The sequence below is a fragment of the Acanthochromis polyacanthus genome, chromosome 14 (assembly GCF_021347895.1).
Source record: "Acanthochromis polyacanthus isolate Apoly-LR-REF ecotype Palm Island chromosome 14, KAUST_Apoly_ChrSc, whole genome shotgun sequence".
Lineage (NCBI taxonomy): Eukaryota > Metazoa > Chordata > Actinopteri > Pomacentridae > Acanthochromis > Acanthochromis polyacanthus.
In genome coordinates this window covers 11,314,349-11,336,262 of record NC_067126.1, presented here as the reverse complement: position 1 = coordinate 11,336,262, position 21,914 = coordinate 11,314,349, and the positions used below count along the sequence as shown (strand labels likewise).

The window sequence follows — 21,914 nt, the reverse complement described above, 5'->3', positions numbered from 1 at the left end:
AAACTAAAACAGTAATGCAGATTTTGCGAAAGTGAATAATTTTACCTGAAACGATATAGAAGGGCACAAATTTATAAAGTACCACCTGTCTACTTGAGTTTCAGACAACTTCAAACTTCTTCTAAACACATTTACTGCCTATACGCATTTTAAGACTAAATCACCTCCAAATAAAATAACTGTTGATAACATGTAAATTCGATTAGCTGCCTTTTGTGTTGTGTGTTTAGGCATTAAATTCAAAATTCCGATGTTTCATAAAGGCATCACGAACTCCTGGATTTTTGTATGGCAAACACTATTCTAAAATCTCTGAAGACATGTTGGACTGCTGTCAGAGAAATAAGCCAGTGAACAAATCTGATAATCAACAGGGCCACAAATTCATACTTCTAAAACTGCATAATCCGTCTGTTGCACATTGTTTTGCTTAGCCTGCACTATTTGCACTGTATTCTTTAAGTATATTTATTTTGTACAGTGTTACTGAGAAACAGCATTTCTGTATCTCTGCATGTGCTGCACATGTAGAGATACTGACAATAAAGTTCACTTTGACCTCAGCATACAAACCTGAACTAACTCACATATCTGTTCATGTTTCCATTCTTCAGTGTCCAAAGTATGTTTCAAATAAACACAATCAAATCAGGAGATACACGTCTTCAAAAGTGCAATGTGAGCAGCTTATTTTTGATGAGAAAAATTACAATACAGCTTGAATTCATCTCCAAAAGCAATTTAATTATGAAGTGTTTTCAGTTTACCGTGCAAAAGATTGAATGCAGCAAGTTCAAATCATGTCAACAGAAATACAGCTACATACATTATACTTAAAAATGCATTTGAAAACACAATTAAAGGAAATAAACTACCAGGTGGCACAAATCAAAAGAAATAGAAAAATCCACTTTTCATGCATCCCTGATTAGAAATTAAACTAAATATGTTCTTTGAGGATGTATGTAAACATGCATGTAAAAATACTGCCACATTTAATGTAGCATATGACGTAAACACAGGAATATTTGTAATAAAGCATAAATTACGACAAAAAATTGAGTATAAGAGCTCTTTATCTGTGTCTCATAGAATACATGAAATGCAGGATGATGTTACTGTGGATACACATTTTGATTTCTGTCTGTATGTAACGCTATCTACAGTTTCAGGAAACTTCCCTTAGAACAAACTCAGGAAATGTTGGATATCAAATTCAAATCCGCTGTTTAGAGTAATCCAACAACACTGCTGCAGTAGCTGCAAGAGGAAATGGATAGACAGTCTCTTAAAGTTAATAAAATAAACTGATGGTCAACATTTCTGGCTTAAGGTTAAAAAAAAAAAAAAAAAAAAAAAAGGCCAAACAAACTAGTAATTCATTTCAAGGCAATATTCTTACTTCAGTCTTATGAGGTTATTTCAAAATTTCTCCAGACATATATACCTTAATACAAACATAAATACACAAATGTATGTGTGAATAAATAGCTGAGTGTTTGACAGTGGCAGCAATTTACAGTCTCAGACACCAAAAATGATTCTGAGATCAGCCAGAGAGAGCTTAGAGAGTGTGCTTCCTGTTCCCGACAGCACGTTGTGGGCCAACTCTTTCTTCTTCGTCTGTAGTGTGGAAATCTTCTCCTCCACGGTGTCTTCACACACAAACCTTGAAGCACAAATGCAAAACTCTTAACACAAATACAGTGAATTTTCATATTTTAATGACAAACAAGGCACTCAGGACTAGACATAAAAATACAGACGCATATGGCAGAAAAACAAATTTGAATTTGATCTCCATTTCAAGAAAATTTTAGTAGTATTCTGGTGTTCTATCTTGTCACTTTATGCTGCCTTTTTCCAATAGCTAGAGGATAATAGCTTCTACACAAACATATAAAATGTCCTGCTGATTAGTTACCTGTGGATGGTGACATCTTTACGTTGTCCAACTCTATAGATTCTATCACAGGCCTGATCCTCCAAGGCTGGGTTCCTGACAGAGCATTTAAGGTTATAAAAATGGCTTTCTGCATGTATGTACATATACACACGCATTCAATTATACAAACCTTTGTCAGTTTCTAGAATAAATGGCTGTAAATGCCAATGTGAACCAAGAAACTGCTACCAACCAAGAAGCAAAACGAGTTTGGGAAAAAATATCTTTCTTATCCTGAGTAAATCAAAATTATTGTTATTTGTGAAGTGTGTGTGCATGTTTTACTTCATTTGCAAGAGAGGAGACTGAATTCCTATTCTTAAAAATGTGATTTTGTCATTTATTTACGCAAAATAGATGAGGAAAATTATTTTGAGGACAGTGTAAATGGGCTTACTTTTTTTTTTTTTTTCATTTAAATTCCTTTTTTATTGAGCATCAACAGTATGATACATAATCACACAAACAGAAGAATCACAATGCCCGTGTTTATATTTTAACTTTTCTCCCACCCCCAAGAACATGTTGGACACCAATCCATAAAAAAAACATATGATTAAATGAGATGAAACTGGATATGTAAAAAGGAAAAAAAAAGAATATATATATATATCCACAAAAAAAAATAAATAAATAAATAAATAAATAAAAGACAACCTATGCCTAGACTCACCAAGATTGAAGCTGTGCACTAGCCCCGACATGGTTTACATGGATTCAATCATAAACACAAATATTGATGCAAGATAGCCGCAGAGTGGTCATTAAGTGGGTACAATTTTAAATTTATTTAGATGTTTCAACATTGGACCCCAGACAGTGAAGAATTTGTCCCTGGAACCCCTGAGGGTATATTTTATTTTCTCTAATTGTATGAACTGTGTCAGGTCGCTAAACCACAAAGATGCTTTCGGTGGATTTTTTGATTTCCAATGCAATAGTATTCTTCTACGTGCCAGCAGCGTCGTAAAAGCAATTATGTTTTTGTAACCTTCCCTTAGTGTTGCGTGTTTTCTATCTGAGGTACCAAATATGGTCATAGCTGCGTTGGGTTGAAGGTCTATATTCAATGCTTCTGACAATATTTTAAAGATGGCAGACCAATAGGTAGCCAGGGCTGGAATGGGCTTACTTTTAATGAAAATTACATTCGTACACAGTGTAAAAAGGCTATAATGTTATAATTTCTTTAAATGTTGATTCTTCTGCCTGTAAATGCTCTATGGGAAGTTAAAATTTAACCGATGAGAAGTATGAAGAGATGCAATGGTGAAACAATATGAGCCTGAGGTACTTTAAGAACAATAACATAAAAAGAATTTTTTTTTAAAATTACATAAAGACATGCAGCACAATAGTTATATCAAGCCGGGGGAAGCACACAGCATTAATTATACGTTTAGCGCATCTCACCAGTGCATGTCGATGAGGAAGAGGTGATTCCCACCAATGAGATTGAGTCCAACCCCTCCAGCACAAAGAGAAACCAGCATCACCTGTGTCATTTGTGTGAAAAAAACAATTGCATTGAAGTCATATTTCTTCCATTTTTGGCTACATACAATTGAAAAATAGAACAAAAAAAAAACACAAGTGTTTAGGAGAGGATCAAAATTGCAAAAACAGGGCTTTCACATTCATATTTTAAAAGGTGCCACAGTTTGCTTGCACTGTTACTCAAATAACCCAATATGTTTATCCTATAGGTATTAGAAATCTAAGCATTTCACTCATTGAAAAATTTTGAAACATTTTAGGTGCTCTCCATTATGCTAACATATATATATATTTTATTTCTGGCTGTCCTGTCCTCCTACAAATGGTTCACCCTCCACCATCATAGAGGATCTTCGTCATTATTTAAACACGTTCCAAGGAAACAAAGAGCAAGAAAGGCAGGTTTCTGAAGGCTATAGCAAAGATATACAGTTGTTTCCTATTTCACACCTTTACTGGGAGCAGCTAAGACGCATATATGGGAAACGAGACAAAATTGTAGCAAAAATAAAAAGCATCTTTTAATTCTATATTGTTTACAAATGTACATTCTTCTTTCTTGGCACATTGTTTGCATATTTTAGTGCACCAAGGCCACATGTAGCACAGACATGGAAAAATATAAATATGTATATAACAGATGTATGCGGACACACTCTCTCTTAGCATAAACATGACACATACACACACAGCTGCAACTCTTGTTTCACAGTCTCACTACTTCTCATTATTTCTGATTTATTTTTTCCCCACTTTAAAAGGATGTTTATCATGTCTTTTTGTTTTTGTAGAATAGCCACATTGCATTTCAAATTATGAGCATGTGACAAATAAAAACACTAATGAATAAAAAAAAACACACACTGCATCACCTGCGTGCATTAGTGTGCATAATCAAGTGCATGTACAAAACAACCCTACTGAGCTAGCTCATAAACAATCAGCTCTATTGTCGTAAGGCAGGTGAAAAGATTCACAGGATTCCTTTAATGAAAATTTCTGCTATTTACCAATTTTTAATGAGCTTATGTCGTGTACATTTACTGGCAGTGTAAAATGCAGCTTATTTTTCTCGCACTGTACATTCGGACAACGAGGAAGCTACTTATTTGTTGCTCTTTGTTTGAGGGCGTGGCTAAAGTAGTTATGGGGCAGGAATTATGCAAATGTGTTACAAGGTGATGTAAATAAGTAACGGAAGAAAAGCCTGCACTACATACGACGTGTTTCAGGCAGGAAAGGAGTAGCACTTTCTGTGGAAGAGATTATCTCCCTTTGATGTGGACTTTCAAGTTTTAAGAACTTTTACATGCAAAAAACTTGCTATAACACAAAACGAAAGCAACCCCCCAAAAACATAATATGAAACAGTCTGTCAGAGGCTTTACTGTTATATGATATTCTTTTTGCTATTATTGTAAACATGCCAACTGTTTTTTGTTGTGTGTTTTGTTTCAGGGGTAGAAAGATCTACCTGTGGTCCTTTAGGATTAGTGTTAAATTCCTCCACCAGGTCCATGCGACGTTTAGGGTTGACAGTCCCGTCGATGACACCGTATCTCAGGCCCATCTGACGCAGATGAACGGCCACAATGTGCAGCATGCTGGTCCACTGGGACACGATGACACTGCAGGATACCAGACAGGAGACAAAATGTTGATTAGAAGGTAAGATTGAAAGGTTCTCTTTAGCCACTTGCAGACTGACAGGTTAATTAATGTATATTTTCTGAATATGAATGACGCACACAGATGATAACACACTGTTCTCCAGCAGATTGAGAAGCCTATCATGTGCTCAGAAGATTTGAACTTTACATCACCATGAAAACTGGGTAACACTATTTGCTGAGAAAGATTGAAGGACACAGTCAGGTATTACAACAGATACGGCGGACTGGACGTTTGGGTGAAACTGATTTGTTAAAAGAACGTGTCGACTAAAGCAGATATAGAATATTAACAGAAAAAAATACATGGGACAGGAATATGTAATGTTGCTTTACCTTTTTTGATCATCACTCTTCTGTCTGATTGCCTTCAGCTCAGACACGATAGCAGAAATCTGCAAATTTGAGGAAGAAGAATTATATATCTTAATTGTTCATTTCATAAAACAATAATAATAATAATAATAATAATAATAATAGTAACTTTACTTGCAGAAGTTTTTGAAAACAAGCTTAGTGTTTAGAGCAAGACAAATGTCAAATTAGAAAACTAATTCAACAAAAACATAAAACAACAAAAGGCAACAAAAACAAGATTAAATAGTCAGAGCAAGTCGAGAAAACATATTATAGACCATTTAAGACAATAGCTGCTGCACCAAAGTGCTTTCCTCTGAAAAAGAGGATGATTGGTGTCACAAAAGTAACCTAAACACTGCAGCTAGGACCCTGTAGGGTTATTTAAGGTGGATTATACCTGAGAAATGTACATATTAGGAATTAAACACTTCAAAAAGCTATTTGAAACAGTAGTCTACTTGACTATAGTTCATTTTAAGATGACACAGATTAGTTTTTTCTACCATTAAGCACAGACTTCCGCTTGCTGTATCAGGCACTGTCCTGTCACACATAGCATAAAAAACATCACCAGGATTGTTCCATATTTTCCCTGGGCTCATGACAAAGACAGTTTTTAAACAATGAATTATGTAACATATCATTATGCCTCATCAGCAATTAAAGCTGAACTTATGTCTGTCATGTGATTCTTGTGTACTTTCAGAACTGTGCGGATAGCAGAAAGAGGCTACAACTAAGGGCAACTGATACCTTTAAATAACCAGTGACTTTTCCTTATTTCAACTATTTTTCCTGCTATTAAAGTCACTTGTTATGTTCCTTTTGGTAGCCTTTGGTCTATGATATTCCAGTTTACCACAGCTAACAGCAGGACACATTTTAACACATAAGAGTGACGCTGCAACGCAATGAAGATTTGGTCCCAGTTTAGAAAGCACTTCGGATTGCAAGAGGCATCAATTTCATGTCCTATTATCTTTAATATAGCCTTTATCCCCTCTAATACGGACGCAGCTTTTCAACTGTGGCATAGAAACGGTATCAAATGCTTTAAAGACTTGTTTTCTAATAATACTTTCCTCTCTTTTGAACAACTTAGCCAAAAGTTCAACCTTCCCAGAACTCATTTTTTTCCCGATACCTACAGATCAGACACTTTGTACAGAAAAAATTTTGTTGATTTCCTAATCTGCCAATAATGTCACCGATTGACAAACTCCTTGACTTAAACCCCACTGCCAAGGGGCTAATATCGTTACTTTACACGATGATTAGCTCTATAAATCCTCAGATGCTTGACTACCTCAGGCAAGCTTGGAAGCAGGACTTAAACCAGCGTTTTTCAGAGACTGAATGGGATGGGATGATTAACCGAGTCCATGCCTCCTCACCCTGCGCTAGACATGGCCTTATACAGTTTAAAGTCCTACATCGTCTACATATTACTAACTCCCGGTTGGCCAGGATTTTTTCTAATTTTGACCCTGCATGTAATAGATGCAATTACTCTCCATGCACTCTTGCTCACATGTTTTGGTTTTGCCCAGCTCTGGAAATATTTTGGAAGGGGATTTTTAAATCATTCAGTGAGATTTTTGGTATAACTGTAGACCCCAATCCACTCATTGCTATATTTGGTGTGAGACCAGACGGTGTAGCTTTTAGTAATAGCATGTATGATTTTATCGCATTCACTACTTTACTTGCACGATGACTAATTCTTCTTAATTGGAAGCACCCGTCCCCACCCTCCCATAGCAGATGGATTAAGGACATACTGTTGCACATGAAATTAGAAAAGATAAAATTTACGCTGAGAGGCTCCTTGAAGAAATTTCATAAGATGTGGACTCCCTTCTTAGTCTATTATGACAGTTTAGACGTTTCGAATTGGAATGAACAGCGATATGAATTGGGCTTAGTACTCATTACTTATCCATACAGCACTGGGCTCTCTTCTTCTCTTCTGTCTTACCCCTCCCCCTCCTTTTTTAATATTATTATTATTATTATTATTATTACTATTTTAATTTAGTTATTATATTTTATTTATCTATCTATTTTTTTTTCCACCCACTCTGGGTGTATTGTCTGTTTTGTCTTATTTGTTTGACCTGGCTATTTGTCATCCGCTTGATTTATGAGGTCAGATCCTTTGATGTCTTACGGCTGATGACTGATTTCTTGCCAGCACTCTGGAGATCTCTGTACATCTACTCCCATTTTGATCGGTCACACCCTTTCATATTGGAGTGACTGGGACTTTTTTTTTCTATTGGACTCTGCTCTCATATTGGCCACCAGCACAGCATGGTCTCCATTATGCTTTCATTCTTGTGCACCTTACTGAAATTATATTGGTATATACTATGTATGTATTCACTTATGTATTTACGTATATATATATATGTATATATATATATATATATATATATATATATATATATATATATATATATATATATTTATTTTTTTTTTATGTACAGCTATGCAACTGTGGGATGGGTGGGAAATGGGGTGGTGGTTATAACTGGCGGATTCAATGATGATGATTTTGATATGTTCTTTATATTTCCTTGTTAACTGGCAAAATGTTAATAAAGAGATTTATAAAAAAAGAAAAAAATAAGAGTGACGCTGCCCACCTTGGTGCTTTCACTGGTGTCTTCAAACAGCTTTGAGGCGAAACGGGTTCCATTAAGGGCCACGGTGTCTTTAGGATCAGGGCCCGATGCTGAAGGGCTGGAGGACAGCGACAGAGCGTTGAGCTGCTCCTCCAGAGACAAAACAATCCCATCACCCTGCAGCTCTGAAGAGTCGAGTGTCTGAGCAGAGAGTGGAGAGGACAAAGAGGGAATTTAATGAATGCATCTGTGTAATATGCAGTCGGTCTGTGTGTGAATTTATGTTGTGAGTCTCTCTTTCATTAAGGACAAGCACTGTCAGAACATAAGATACGTTAGATAGGGAATTCTTATGCCAGGTATTGCGCAGAAAAAAATAATGACATAACATAGGAAATGCAGTGCCTAAAAAGTTGAAAAGCAGTAAGATATAGTAAGATTTAAAGCTGAAATTAATTGAATGAGCTCAAATAAGGCTATTCTAAGAAAAAGAATAGCATTAGCAGGAATGCTGACAATTATACAGAAATAATAACTAATATCATACATCATAATGAAATATTCCCTCTTAAAAATGAGATAATGAAATACAGCACATTGCCTTGACAGTGTTATGCACAATAATAAAATATTGCACCTAAGACATTAAAATATGAACTACTGCACATGAAAAGATGTGCTACACATGACACAGAAATTAATATTGCACAAACTATTGAAAAAGGCAATGCTGCAAATAATACTGAAATTATTGTTTAGATCCAAGTGTCTGATGTTTAAACTGCTATTCCTGCAGAAAGTAGAGGAGTTCACAGTTTGATGGACACTAGTACAAAAACTGTAGGAAACATGAGTGTGAGTTTACCTTCTTCAGAAGTGAGAGGTGACAGCAGCACTGTCGGAGGCGCAGCAGCAGAGACAGAATGTGGACGGTGCTGGACGCCTGTGGAGGCTGCTGAGAGCCGGGCAGAGGCGGGTCGGACTGGGACATACTGAACTCCTGGGCCACTAGGCAGACGGAACACAAACGATGATACATCAATAAGTAATAACAATGCTAAATTACTGATCAAGTCTGACCTAAAAGGTAAAAATGTCTGATTTGATATAGCCTAAATGGAATGTTCTCAGTTCTTTTATTTAATTTTCGTATTTTGCACATAATTTTATAGATACAGCTTTCCAGAAAACAACAATTCTAAATCAAACTCTTCTATAACAAAAGGAAAACATCTTTTAAAAGTCAAAACATATGATTGCAAACTAATTTTTCTATGATCAGAAATGAGGCACAAATATAATCGAATAAGTCAAACCTGGTACAACAATCAGTGCAGTATTCAAAAGCTTAGCTGAAAATGGTACAACAGGAAGCTGATATTTTACCTTTCTCAAAAGGATTGGAAGTGGAAGATTTTCCCTTGCTCACATCATTTCCTTCATGTCTCTTCAGGTAGTTCTGCAGAGTTGATCTAGACGAAAAGACCACAAGTCCAGTGTCATTTTATGTTTCTTAAAAGGACTTTCTCCTGTATAAAGGAAGGCTTAACAGCAACCCATCAATGTTTATGCAGTGTCCAGTTTAAAAATGGAGTATTAACATCTTTACTTTAGAGCGACATCCGATAAAAACAAAATTGTAGGAATTAAACATTTGACAAATACCAAATAAAACAATAAGAATATAAAGTATTAAAAATTTAAAAGCATTGTTACTTGCAATCAGAGCAGCATTTTATTTTAATAAAAAGGTCAGATGTGTTACCTTGACTGGGCAAAGACCACATCGTACACAGACTTTTCATCCTCGGAGAGTTTGAGTCGATGTACCTCACACGTCCGATCAGGAAGAGACACCTGAAACATTCAACACTTCCCCTCAGCCAGAATCGAGTTAAATCAAACAACACAATTTCAGTGGCTCAACAAACTCTTAATTAGCTTTGATGACTCTGCTATCATTTAAAATCAATCAAACACTGATGTGTTACCATTAAGTCAGATGTTTTTTTTTCTCTTTTTTAAAGTTTATTTAGTAGGGACATCACTCAATAATGAAGATCAGTACGAAAACACAAGAGGTAAACACGCTGGATTACAGGAAAATCACAAATTTATGCTCTTCGTCCCCCAACACAAACGCTTTTCAAGTGATGATATACTGATAAAAATACATAAGTAAATAAAGACAGTATACAATATTTAACATACCAATTTTAAAGTGATCACAGATCTGATTTTCCTTAAGCCAGTGTTTCAGATGGGTTTTACAACTGGGGTATGTAGAGTTTCTTCTTACAGCAAGCTATAATATTTACAACCTACACCAGCATTTCCTTCTGTGAGTGTGTGTTTCTACCAGTGGTTTTCCAGTCGAGTCCATCTGGTCTTTAGTTCGTCGTAGCAGCAGCGTCCTCGTCAGAATGTTGAGTCTCTCTCTGCCTCTCTTGGAGCCATTGTCCACCTGAGCTTTCCACAGTTTGTACTCATCAAATGGAGAACAGTGAAGAAACCTGAAAGACAAAACGGTGAATATAAAGAATCTCATCTTGACTTCACGGCAATGAAGATAAATTCACATTAGCAGTTTCAAAAAAGACTTCAGTCCAATAATTTTCAGCTATTATCAACAAAAAAGCATAATTTTATTCATTCATCGAATGTTGTTTTAGAGAATGTGACTTGGAATATTTTAAAAAATGAACATCCCTGACGTTCAGCCTTTTCTTTTAACCAATCGTATTTTTTTTCTGCACCACAATGAAAATTTTACTCCAGTGTGTTAGTCTGATATTATTTTCAAAAAGTAATAAACAGATTTCAGTCAATTTGTGAAACTGAGATGAGTTAGTGTGAACTTGCGGTAAATCACATTTCAGCTATAACTCCTGAATTGTGAGGAATAACACATGGATCCAAGACAGAGCCAAATCACCTTATGTCAAATTTGCACTTGAATAGATTCTGAATTAAACAGATGGCCCTTTTTTATTTGCTCCATTGTAGTTTCGTCTTGCTTGCATGATTTATTTTGTTAGATTTACTAGAAACGGCTTCCATTGAGAACAACACATGTTCAGCATGCAGACACAACAGAGGAAGCAGTTTGGCCAGGTAGCATTTTAAAGCTCTTGCACTGACAGTTTTTTTCTTACTTGAGCAGTGAGTACATGTCCAGCAGGTTGTTCTGGATCGGTGTACCAGTGACAGCCCAGCGGGCTCCAGCCCTCAGCTGACAGACAGCCATGGAAGTCTGAACTTTTGGATTTTTGATGTTGTGGGCCTCATCGAGAACCACCCGGGTCCAGGTCACTCTCAGAAGAGGACCTGAATGTGAAGGCTGAAGAAAGATGACATCAAGTTTGTGTACATTTTTTAGTTTTGAAATCATAAAACCTATTTTTTTAACCTAAAAAACACCAAATGTATCATCCGCAAGCTTCTTCAGTGTAATTTTGTATTGGTGAATAAAAGCTACACTCACAGATTTTGCTTTTTGTAGTTTATTTAGCAAACACAGTTTTTACTGACCACATCATCAGGATCCTTGCTGGGTTTATCAGCCTCCTCCTTCTGGACTGGGACCTCCTTAGAGACCAGACTGTATGTGGTCACCACCACATCGTAATCCGCCAGCCTGACGGGGCAGATTCACAACACTGTATTTAGATTGTATGTGCTTCAATTGTCCGCCAGACGAGAAGAATTGATGGCTAGTGAAGATCTGGGATGCGTTTATTACAACTGTAAATAGATATTTCACACTCAAATGTGTCAAGAACATTAACTTCTTCAGCACTACACAACTCTCCCTATGGTCACAGAGCCATAACAGTTCTGATGGCTTCACTTTGGGCCCTGAGTTACATGGACTAAAACTCAGGGCTTGTTGACAGCTTAATATCAACAGTTGACTTTTAGTCGAAAAGGATTGTGGTCATAAAAATAGCAAATCAAGTTTACTTATAGAGCATATGATGTACAAACCTCTGAAATTAAAACCTGGCAGAAGGGGTAGAAAGCTTGCCATCTTCACAAAATGGACAAAACTACACCATTTATCAGGGATAGAAACTGTAAAAACAAAAAATTGTCTGACTTTTAACTCCCTGACAGTCCTTGAACTGTCAACTCATTTGTGATGTGACATTTGGTCAAGAAATTTAACCAAATCTCAGCTTAAATTTGTGATATATCATCAAAATCACTTTATTCTATATGTCTTATTTAAACATTTGCCAAAAATAAACAGTTTCTGTAAAAACAAAATAAAAATTCTGAGCTTTTCTGCACAATTGGGAGTCTATTTATGACGTATCTGTAACGCAACAGTAGTGAGAAAAATTCAGAGCTTTTTATCTGAACTGCAGCCAGTGCGTACACAGAGCACATACACGAAATGCATGGAAGCCAATTTATAATGCCAATATCTTTTTTCATAAATCGTAACACCTGTGGGCACTTGCATAAAAGTAGTACATGTCAATTAAAGAAATTTAACTTTTTTGTTTGCTTGTTTGTTTTTGAGAGATACATGGCATTATTACTTTGTTATATTGTTGAAAAGACATTTTTGAGGTCTCCTTGCTTGATGTCATGGTTGTGCTGTTTCCATAGAGATGCAGGACTTTATACTGCAGTGAAAAATGGGCCCACAGTGAGGAAATATGTGATATCAAGAAAATATTTAATCAAGGTCAGAGCTGCTTAGTGGGTAGAAATGTCAACAGTGTATCTGTGTGCAAGACAATTTTGCTCCTAATGTGGCTTTGTATGGCCTCTATGACCTACATTTTAATGTGTAATTGGTTGGTATAAAGGTAAATGAAGCAAACACAAAACTGTCACAATAGGATCTTTGTGTTGCAACAAAGAGAGAGAAGAGAATGTGACTGCACTGTTCTAGAAACAGAAACAGAATGCCAAGGGGTACGGGTGGGTATTTGTTTATGTGTGAATGTCGGCATGGTTTTCTCACACTTTGGCACTTTTCTCGCGGTTGGGTCCATGGTACAGGTACACAGTCAGCCGTCCTGTCTTCACATGTCTCTCAATCTCCTTCTTCCAGTGGTGAATCAGGGAGGCAGGACAGATGATCAGAGTGCCTTTAGAGACCACAAGGCTGGAGTCTGGATGATAAACGGGCAAATATAAGCATACAAAAAGAGATACTGTGTAATTTAAATACAAGCTGTGACCTAGCTGTGTTTTATCTGACCCATTGAAACTGTGATAAAAGGTTCTAGCTACCAGTTTTGGATATCCAAGCCTCCAGCTTCTTCTCTTCCTTCTTTCCATCTTCTTCTTTAGCCTTGATCTTCTTGGCCAGTATGAGAGCGATCATAGTCAGGGTCTTCCCCAGACCCATGTCATCGGCTGAATTCAAAAAGAATACGAATCACATCACAAGTACAAGAAGAAATAAAAACAAAAAAGAAAGTGCAATGTGATTGTCAGGGAGAAACTCCGTTAAGAGCTCTCACGTAACATAAGATCTTCACCAGACCAGAAAACACACGGAGACAGTAGTTTCACTTGCAAGGGGTAACAGCACAGTGTAAGAAGACACATTAGTGCAAGCTACAAAGGGCTGTTCCAATACATGGTTTATTTATACAGAAGCAGGTGTGGGTACATGGCTGCATAAGATAAGAAGTAGCTCAAGTTACACAAATGGGAGTGAGCTGAGAGAGTGGAAAAGTACTGAGATGTGGAAGCTAGGGAAGCGAGAAGTGTGTGCGGGTATTTTATAAAAAATGATCATGTAAAAACACTATGTACAGACAGTTAATGCCCTAGGGCTTGATTATGATAAATGTATTTACAAGTTCAACTCTAACAGTGATGTTTCACTGACATCCCACAGTGCAGTTCAGCTCTTTGTCACACAAACATCAAATTACATCTAATTTTAGCTTCATTTACCCAGGAAGCTCATTGAGATTTAGAGTGTCTTACGTAAGAGCATCTTGGTCTAGACAGTCAACAACAAGTTTTAGACATCACAGACATACACACATATAACAATTTTAATAAGACTCAAGTGAAGGTTCAGAGTATGCTACAGTATGAAAAAATACTGAGGTAATGTATATCAACATAAACATGTAAAGTCTAGTCAAGAGTTGCTTTAATTTGGAAAATTTAAGAGAAACATCTTTTGGTTTTTCTAAAATTAATTCCTGGCTAACTGGGTAATTTTGCATAGTTTTCACTGTGAACTGTTTTTTTAATGAACCAAACTGACAGGCCTGGGTTTTTTTGTTGCGTTTAAACCTACTGTAGTAGGTCTACAGTACTTGCTGTAGAAAATGTGATAAAAATAGAGGTTTCCATAATAAATACAGCTCATTGGCCTGTTTCAACTTCTAGAAAGAGTTTGAAATTAAGCACAGGTAAAATGTTTAATGGAGAATAGCAACAAACAATGTTAGGTTGAACTCCTAAACTACATATCTCTGCTACCCACTTAACTGTAAACTCTAAAATAAATATCATGCATAACTAATTTATTAACTTGCCCAGAATTCCTCCACAGGGATTCTGCGTTTCCCTCCAGAGCAGCCAGGCCAAAGCTCTCCTCTGATGGGCCAAGAGCGACACCTGACCAACCAATCACAAGAGGGCAATGTTAATGGAGTCCAATCAAAAGATGGCATAGAGGCTTCATCCATTTCAAATTGACAGGATTTTTTTCTGGAAGAGAAGAGATTTTTAAAAAATAGCAAATATACTATAAACAAAAGTATGTGGACACTTGAGGATTATGAACATATGTGTTTTTAGAACATGCTTATCTCAAAACATGAGCATTAATCTGCTAAATTAACAGCCTCCACTTTTGTATTTCATAAAATTACTGAGTCTGGAGAACTGTCATTTTCTAACAGCAAAGTATGTGGTCAAGAGTATCCATCCGAAAGAATAAGATGAAAGATCAATCCCTGAAATTTTATGATTTGTGGTGTCAGACTTGATGACTAAATGACTGACAAAAAAAAGCAGACTAGTGAGTGAAGGGGGTCTAACCTTGATGCCTTTGGGGTCTGCTGCTTCGACCTCAGTGTCGGGACACGACTCCAGGGATTTGTGGAGATGGTCGATGGCCTCACAGGTAGCATTTTTCACTGCCAGCAGACGGTCCTCAGTCATCCTGCCACCGTAAAAGGCCTGAGCCTGTGGGTTTGCTGGAAACATGAAGGATGAAGGACTTACTCTGTCTGTATGAAGCACACATACGTTTGTTGAGAGAGAAAGATTGACAGAATTGTTTTCAGTCTCCCCGTTTAGCCTACCTCCGTACATTTGGGTGTACCCCTGACTCAGCTGGAGCCCCAGAGAGCTGCCAGTTGCCTGGTACTGGGAGGGTCCTGGGGCTGGGGGGGCGGGAAGCAGGATGGTGGCCCCCTGTCGACTGAATGGGTTCATCTGGCTGCTGCTTTTACCCGAATCACTGCTGTTAGATTCATTCTGGGACTCTGAAAGGGATTTGTACATTCCAATAAGTACACAGAGACATGAATGAACAATTTTACTATGTTTATTTTATTAGAGAGCTTTAATTATTTTTCTTGTGAATAGGGCTGGATGATAAGAAACTAAACTGAGAAACCTAGAGGTATAAGTGAAAAACACCTAGATGGAGTGTCATCTTAAAAAAAAAAAAAAAAGTTACCGAACAGTGTAACTCTTACCAGGCTTAGAAGCAACAGTGAGACTCAGTGACTCCAGCGCTTCCTCCAGCTCTTTGACCTGTGTCTTCAACCTCTCTCCTTTATCTGGCAGAGCCGCCACATTCACCACAGACAGAGTGGCCTTCAGAGGAAAACAGAAACAGTGAAAGACAAACAAATACAAATAAAAATGAATACATGGGAAAATTTTATTTGTAAATAAAAAGAGAAACTCTGCCTCAATCATTTGAAACAACAAGCATGAAGGCTGCAAACTTAACAGATTCTAGATAGAGCAAGTCAAAGTGTGTATTCTACACACTTTCACTCCAGGAAGGCTGATTTTCTCCAGTGTTACGGGTAAATACCGTGTGTTTTGACATGTTCATTAAAATGGCTAACTTATTTTGTTGATATGACCATGTCACACTTGCACAATAATTTCTTATGTGTCAGCCTGGCCGATTATCGTGCCCAATATTGGGCATTTTTGTCATTATAGGTATTGTTATTTTTTGGCTGATTATCAATAAATTAAATGCTCTACTTCAGGTCTGGTGCACTCTCTTCTCCCTGTCGGTCGTCATCCTGTGGTTTCAGAAATGTCTTTCAAGCAGAGACAGCAAAAACTAAATAAGAAACATAAACCAGGATTTTACAGTGGCTAATGCTATGCTAATGTCTCACACCCAGTCAACAATATAATGTATAATGTGCAACATACACCACTACCTCATTCACTTTGCCATTTATATTCACACTGTTATTTATAATGTATACTTGTAAATAGACTGTTTTGCACTATTCCTTAAGACTTCTTTGCACTGAAGAGGAGAAGTTTTCCAATTTTGTTATACACTATAATGACAATAAAGCATATTCTATTCTATTCTATTCTAGTGGCTAAGTCAGAATTCAGCAACAGATTAACCATGAAACAGAACCGACAAACCGATCAATCTCAGTCGATCAGACATAAACAGAGGAGAGGAGATCCTAATTTAGTCACTTCTATTTCTATTGCACATATTCAGTAACAGTAATCCTAATCAATGAAAAAGCCGAGTTATCAATGACTGGTTATCTGCTATCACATGCTGTTAAAATATTACATTTAATGCATTTTGGTTCCAAATATCGGTTATCAACCTTTCTTGTATTCCAATAATCGACATCAGCCCTAGAAAACCCACATCGGTCGATCCATACAACAGATGTCTCGTATTTTTGAAGCTTTACGACAAAAAATAGCAGCCTATAGGCCAAATGGATTTGGTCATTAACTCACCTTTTTCTGTTGCAGCTGAGTGGTGAGCAGGTGTTGCAACCCTCTGGGATCTTCAGCCTGACTTCTGACCTTAGAAGCTGGCTGGAAACCAGGAAAGGTGGTCAGAGTTTTTTGGACAGCGGAAACAGGAGGAGTTTTCTGAGCAGCAGGTTTCACAGACACTAGCAGTACATCATCATCATCATCATCATCCTTTGGGAGGCTTTTGGTTTGATCTGACTCTGACTGTGCTGGTTTATCAGGTATGTGGTTCTTGGTGGTATTTTGAGAGCTGGGTGCAGATTTAGGGGTGCTGTTTTTCACTGTGGAGTCCATTTGTTTCACCAGAGAGGCTTCACCATCTGCTGGTGTCCGGGGTGAGTTCCTCTGAGGCTCTGGTGCAGTTTGATTGACTTTCTCAGGAAGAACAGTGTTGATGCTGGAGGTAGAAATCTTGTTTTCTGCTTCTCCCTGCTCAGAGTGCTTCTCTTCAGCCTTATCTTGTATTTTATCCGATGTTTTTTCCACATTATTTGCTTTGGGACTGCTGCTGTCTTCATTTGAAACTCTCTTCTTTACCCTCATCCCCGGTGGAAGTTGTTTACCTCGATAAGTATCCGATGAGTTCAACTTTCCTTCCTCTTCATCTCTCACTGCACCGACATTCTTCACATTCTCTTTGCGATAACTTTCTCTCTGTTCAGCCTTGTGACGTGTCTCACTGTCTTCCTCCTCACGTCCACCACACTGCATCCTTTTCCACTCAGAGTCCTTATCTGTCTTGCCAGGAGCCTTGAAGGGATTTCGGACAGGTGGAAGGCAGGAGGGTTGCAGCTGTGCATCGGATAAAGGGCTTCGCTTCTCTTTCTCTGGCTACAATGATGAAAGAGAACAGGCACTTTTACAAAAAGGGGTAAAAGGCAGTTTCAAAGAAAATGATGAAAAACGATGAATGTTTGAGGAGTAAAAATTGAAGGTATATTTATGTGCAAAGGTTACATACTACATAGACATTTCTTAGAAATAGAAAAATAATCTGCTCACTGCAAGCAATGATTACTGTTAGGACAAAGGTCAAGATGAACATTGAAGAATTGAATAGAGAATCTTGAGTCTGAAACTTTTGAACTTTGTTCAAAAAAATATGTGAACTGTTAATCCAAAATGAAAAGAGTTCTAGGTAATTTTTTGAAGGACTACTCGTTTGACTAATTGTTGCAGCTCTAATCATGTTTTGAAATTTTGTATTTGCAAGCTCACCTTTTTACATAAACTACTACATACTGATATCAAATGAAAACTCCAGTTTATGATGCAGTTGTACCATTACATCAAAATAGAATATTTATATATGTGTTTTGGGGAACTTTTAGTGAACACTGGTCGTAAAGAGAACATAGCAACAGAGTTTGACATGCAACAAAGACCTGAACTTGCATCAGAAATGTTGTGATTACATGGCCACTCACTTCTGTAGTAATATCTCAAATCTTCCTGACACTGACACATTTGGTCTCTTTGGAAATGTCTGGACAATGGCAAGGCTTTAGAACAATGCTAAACAAGTCTGTGATGATTAAACCTCTGTTGGTGTCTGGACTGAAGAGTAATAAAAACATTTTCTAGAACTAATAGCTCCCAGATGGCATTGACATCAAATATATATGAAAAAAGGTGCACATGGGGAAATCTTACCGCAGTCCAAGGCACGTTTCCACACCATCTCTGGCCTGCTTTTTTACCCGTGATACATCGGTAGAACAGCCTGGAAAAAAAGAATCAATTTAGGCTATTTTCTGACATGGGATACAAAACATTGCTGGCTTCTTTAACCTTTAAAGTGAAGCACTTGGTCAAACATACTGTAAGTCACTTTTCCATTAATGTTCCTCATGGCTTTACTCAGACACATCCCCTTTGTCATAAGAGATCATACATCAAGAGAGTTAGGTGTAATGTACAATAATGCACAAACTAAAGACTAAATTAAAATCGGTTATGTAACAAATGAAATATCTGCAGCTGATGAACTCTGTGCAACAGCTAACCTATCTGACGTGAAGAAGAACACAGTGCGACTTCAGTTACATCCCAACTGGTCCAGTCTCCATGTCAGGGATCATTTACAATTACAAATGATTAATAAAATTACTTCTGTTGTTCCAGTTGCATAAATGTGCTCAACTTACTCTCCTTAAACCTGCTCACATGGGTACTGCTGTTGTCTGATGCCGCATGTATTTGATAGCCCTAGAGGAAAGAGTCCTACAAACAGCTGGAAGCAACAAACTTCAGGTCCAGTTAATGTTTCAACCTGGATCACATTCATTAGCAGTGACTCATTAATCCAACTTGTCTTCATTGCAGTGAAGTTAAATTTATATGGAAAATTTAACTGGTAAAAATGTGAAAATTATTGGGTAAAGTGAGTAAGAAAGGTGTTCTTTGGATTTTGACAACAAGTTGTCTTTGGCATTCTCTGTGATGTTTTTGTACCAAAACTGGTTCTGAAATGCATAATAAGCTTCTTCAGACTCAAAGTATGTTGCTTGGATGTGCCTATCCAGTAATGCAGTTTTTATGCATTGTGTTGAAAGCAATACAGAAATGTTACTTAGTCCGACCTATGAAAATTTTCATGCAGCCTTTTAAGAAAAGTGATCAGGGTTCTCATTAAGACATGAAGCCAAAACGCGCCTGAAAGTAGCTACAATTTATTAATTTAAGTGTAAAGCCTCCATAAGGAATGAATGTTTATTAAGCGTTTTGTAAAATGTCTTAGGTACAGCAGAAAGCTCTTCCTGATTTGGACCATAAAACCACTTGCACACCCACCTGTGGCACTGCTGTTGTTGACTGTAGGTGAGAGCTTGAAGTTCCACCATGGCATCTTCATGATGAAGGCAGTGAGAAGGGGGGACGCTAAAGAAGAATATAACCATAATTCAGAGCAAAAATGGGAAATGAATCTGTGCAAAAAAAGCTCATTTTTCCAATCAAATTACCTACTAAATAACCATCAGTTTTAACCTCAGATGATGGGACAGTGGCAAAAGTCTGACAGAGGTTGTATGGATTAATGGCTTACATGAGTGGAATAAAACTGATTTAAATATGATTTGAATCAGTGATTCAAATCATATTTGACTGAACCACTGTGCCTGCACAGTGGCTCAGTGGTTAGCACTGTAGCCTTGTAGCTAGAAGATCCCCAGTTTGTGTCCTAACCTGGGATCTTTCTATATGAAGTTTGCATGTTCTCCCAGTGCATGTGTGGGTTTTCTTCAGGTTCTCTGGCTTCTTCCCACAGCCCAAACACATGCAGAGGATAACTGATAATTGTAAATTGTCCATAGTGAATGTGAATTTGTTTGTCTCTCTGCGTACCCCTGTGACAGACTGGTGACCAGACCATAGTGTCCCCTGCTTTTGTCCCAAGTCTGCCAGGATAGGCTCCAATCCCCCTGTGACTGTAATGAGGATTAAGCAGTGTATAGATAATGAATGGATGGATAAAATTTTCTGAACCAATATTGTGATTTGTGATATACAGTTAATAAAGCTTCACTTCAAGAATGATTGTGTAATACATTTAAGACATGATGGAGCATTAAAATATCAAATTATTAAGTGGAGTATATTCTACAGCAATTATGGAAACTTACTTAAAGTTGCTTCAAAGAAGTATTTCTTACATTTTTAAAGACAAAAGAGATAGAACAATTATCACAAAATCTGTAACCGTGTTAAGCCAAATAAATAAGGTAATTATTGTAAACAGAGTAGACATGTAGGCCATTCATTAATCTGGACCAGCACCAAAGTATGGCACAGTCTGCACTCAAATTAAATCAAGTGTGCTCAAGCACACTATGAAAGGTACATCTGAAACTGCAGGCTTTGCAATATGCTAATTGCACTGTTTCAAACTGTCATTTTGCCATTATATGAAAACCATAAAAGGCTGAAGAGACAGTAGCAAGAAGCAACATGTAAAAAAGCAAATGTTATTCAAGGATTCAAACTCTGAACAGTGACAATCTCACTAGAGGTATAGGTGTGACAGATTGGTCTCTATTTTAAGATACGAGATTATTAGGCGCATCCAAGAGTGGACTACAATATTCATGAGGCTTCTTTAGTGAAAGACCGGCAGATTTTTTGACAATAATGAGGAATTACAATATATCCCACTACTATTATAGTTGTGAGGTTTTTACCATCTCCCCGTGGTTAACCGCTGCATGATGTAAATACCTGGTTTGCTGACTGAAATCACATCCCTGCTTGTGAACGCAGATATAAAAGCTGTTGCCCTTATTCGGTCCATCTCTTACTCCCGTCTTTAGCATACACACGCTGCCTGTGTGAGGACAGAAAGTTGATATGCCAATTATAGAAATCTTCTACTCACCAAAAGGGAAAAAATACGTTTGGTAAGGTATCAGCAAACGGCAAAAAAAAAAACGTTTCAAGTAAACTGCCTTGTCATATGTGTGTGTCATGCATGCTAGAATGAGTGTTTCCTGAAATAAAACATAAATAGAACTTCTGGTATTTACACACAATATCTAACGAGTGTCTACTTTAGAGCAAACAATTAAAAACCACAAACTTTTAACAACGTACCGTGGACATTACACAAAACCTTTTCCATTGTACCAACACACTTCCAGTTCAGTTTCACTTGCTACGATATCATGTGTCGTCAGATTTTTTTGTATTGGCCAATCGCTGCCGCCCGAAAGACCATGTGATCTGGAAATTTCAGAATAAATGTTAACGGTGGATTCAATTAATGAAAATCGCTTTTTTTAGTCAAACAGTTAGTAAGATATGAAGAATATTGATTGAAACACTTGGAATTTAATTGTT

At 37.2% G+C, this 21,914-nt stretch overlaps 1 protein-coding gene across 1 annotated transcript; it reads right to left on the bottom strand.

Annotated features, from left to right (window-relative positions):
• Nucleotides 1–723: 723 nt before the first annotated feature.
• On the bottom strand, nucleotides 724–21,778 carry ttf2 (transcription termination factor, RNA polymerase II). Its single transcript, XM_022218455.2, has 23 exons — nucleotides 21,669–21,778; nucleotides 21,297–21,402; nucleotides 19,875–19,961; nucleotides 18,735–18,804; nucleotides 17,061–17,912; nucleotides 15,794–15,914; nucleotides 15,395–15,577; nucleotides 15,129–15,286; nucleotides 14,621–14,702; nucleotides 13,350–13,475; nucleotides 13,078–13,228; nucleotides 11,631–11,736; nucleotides 11,255–11,439; nucleotides 10,459–10,612; nucleotides 9,865–9,956; nucleotides 9,486–9,571; nucleotides 8,965–9,107; nucleotides 8,121–8,300; nucleotides 5,449–5,507; nucleotides 4,917–5,070; nucleotides 3,359–3,441; nucleotides 1,925–1,999; nucleotides 724–1,669 (listed from the first exon to the last, which is right to left on the bottom strand). Exons 1-23 carry the CDS (start codon nucleotides 21,694–21,696, stop codon nucleotides 1,525–1,527), a joined length of 3,426 nt encoding a protein of 1,141 aa, XP_022074147.1. The 5' UTR covers nucleotides 21,697–21,778; the 3' UTR covers nucleotides 724–1,524.
• Nucleotides 21,779–21,914: the final 136 nt, after the last annotated feature.

Bases quoted from the DNA above. Each gene is read 5' to 3' on its own strand.
- ttf2 (XM_022218455.2), bottom strand. From the start codon at position 21,696: ATGGAAAAGGTTTTGTGTAATGTCCACG. The intron at 19,962-21,296 runs GTATTTACATCA...ATTCTTCTTTAG, and splicing joins GATTTCAGTCAGCAAACCAG to CGTCCCCCCTTCTCACTGCC. The intron at 11,737-13,077 runs GTGAGAAAACCA...CTGCCCCGTCAG, and splicing joins CGCGAGAAAAGTGCCAAAGT to GCTGGCGGATTACGATGTGG.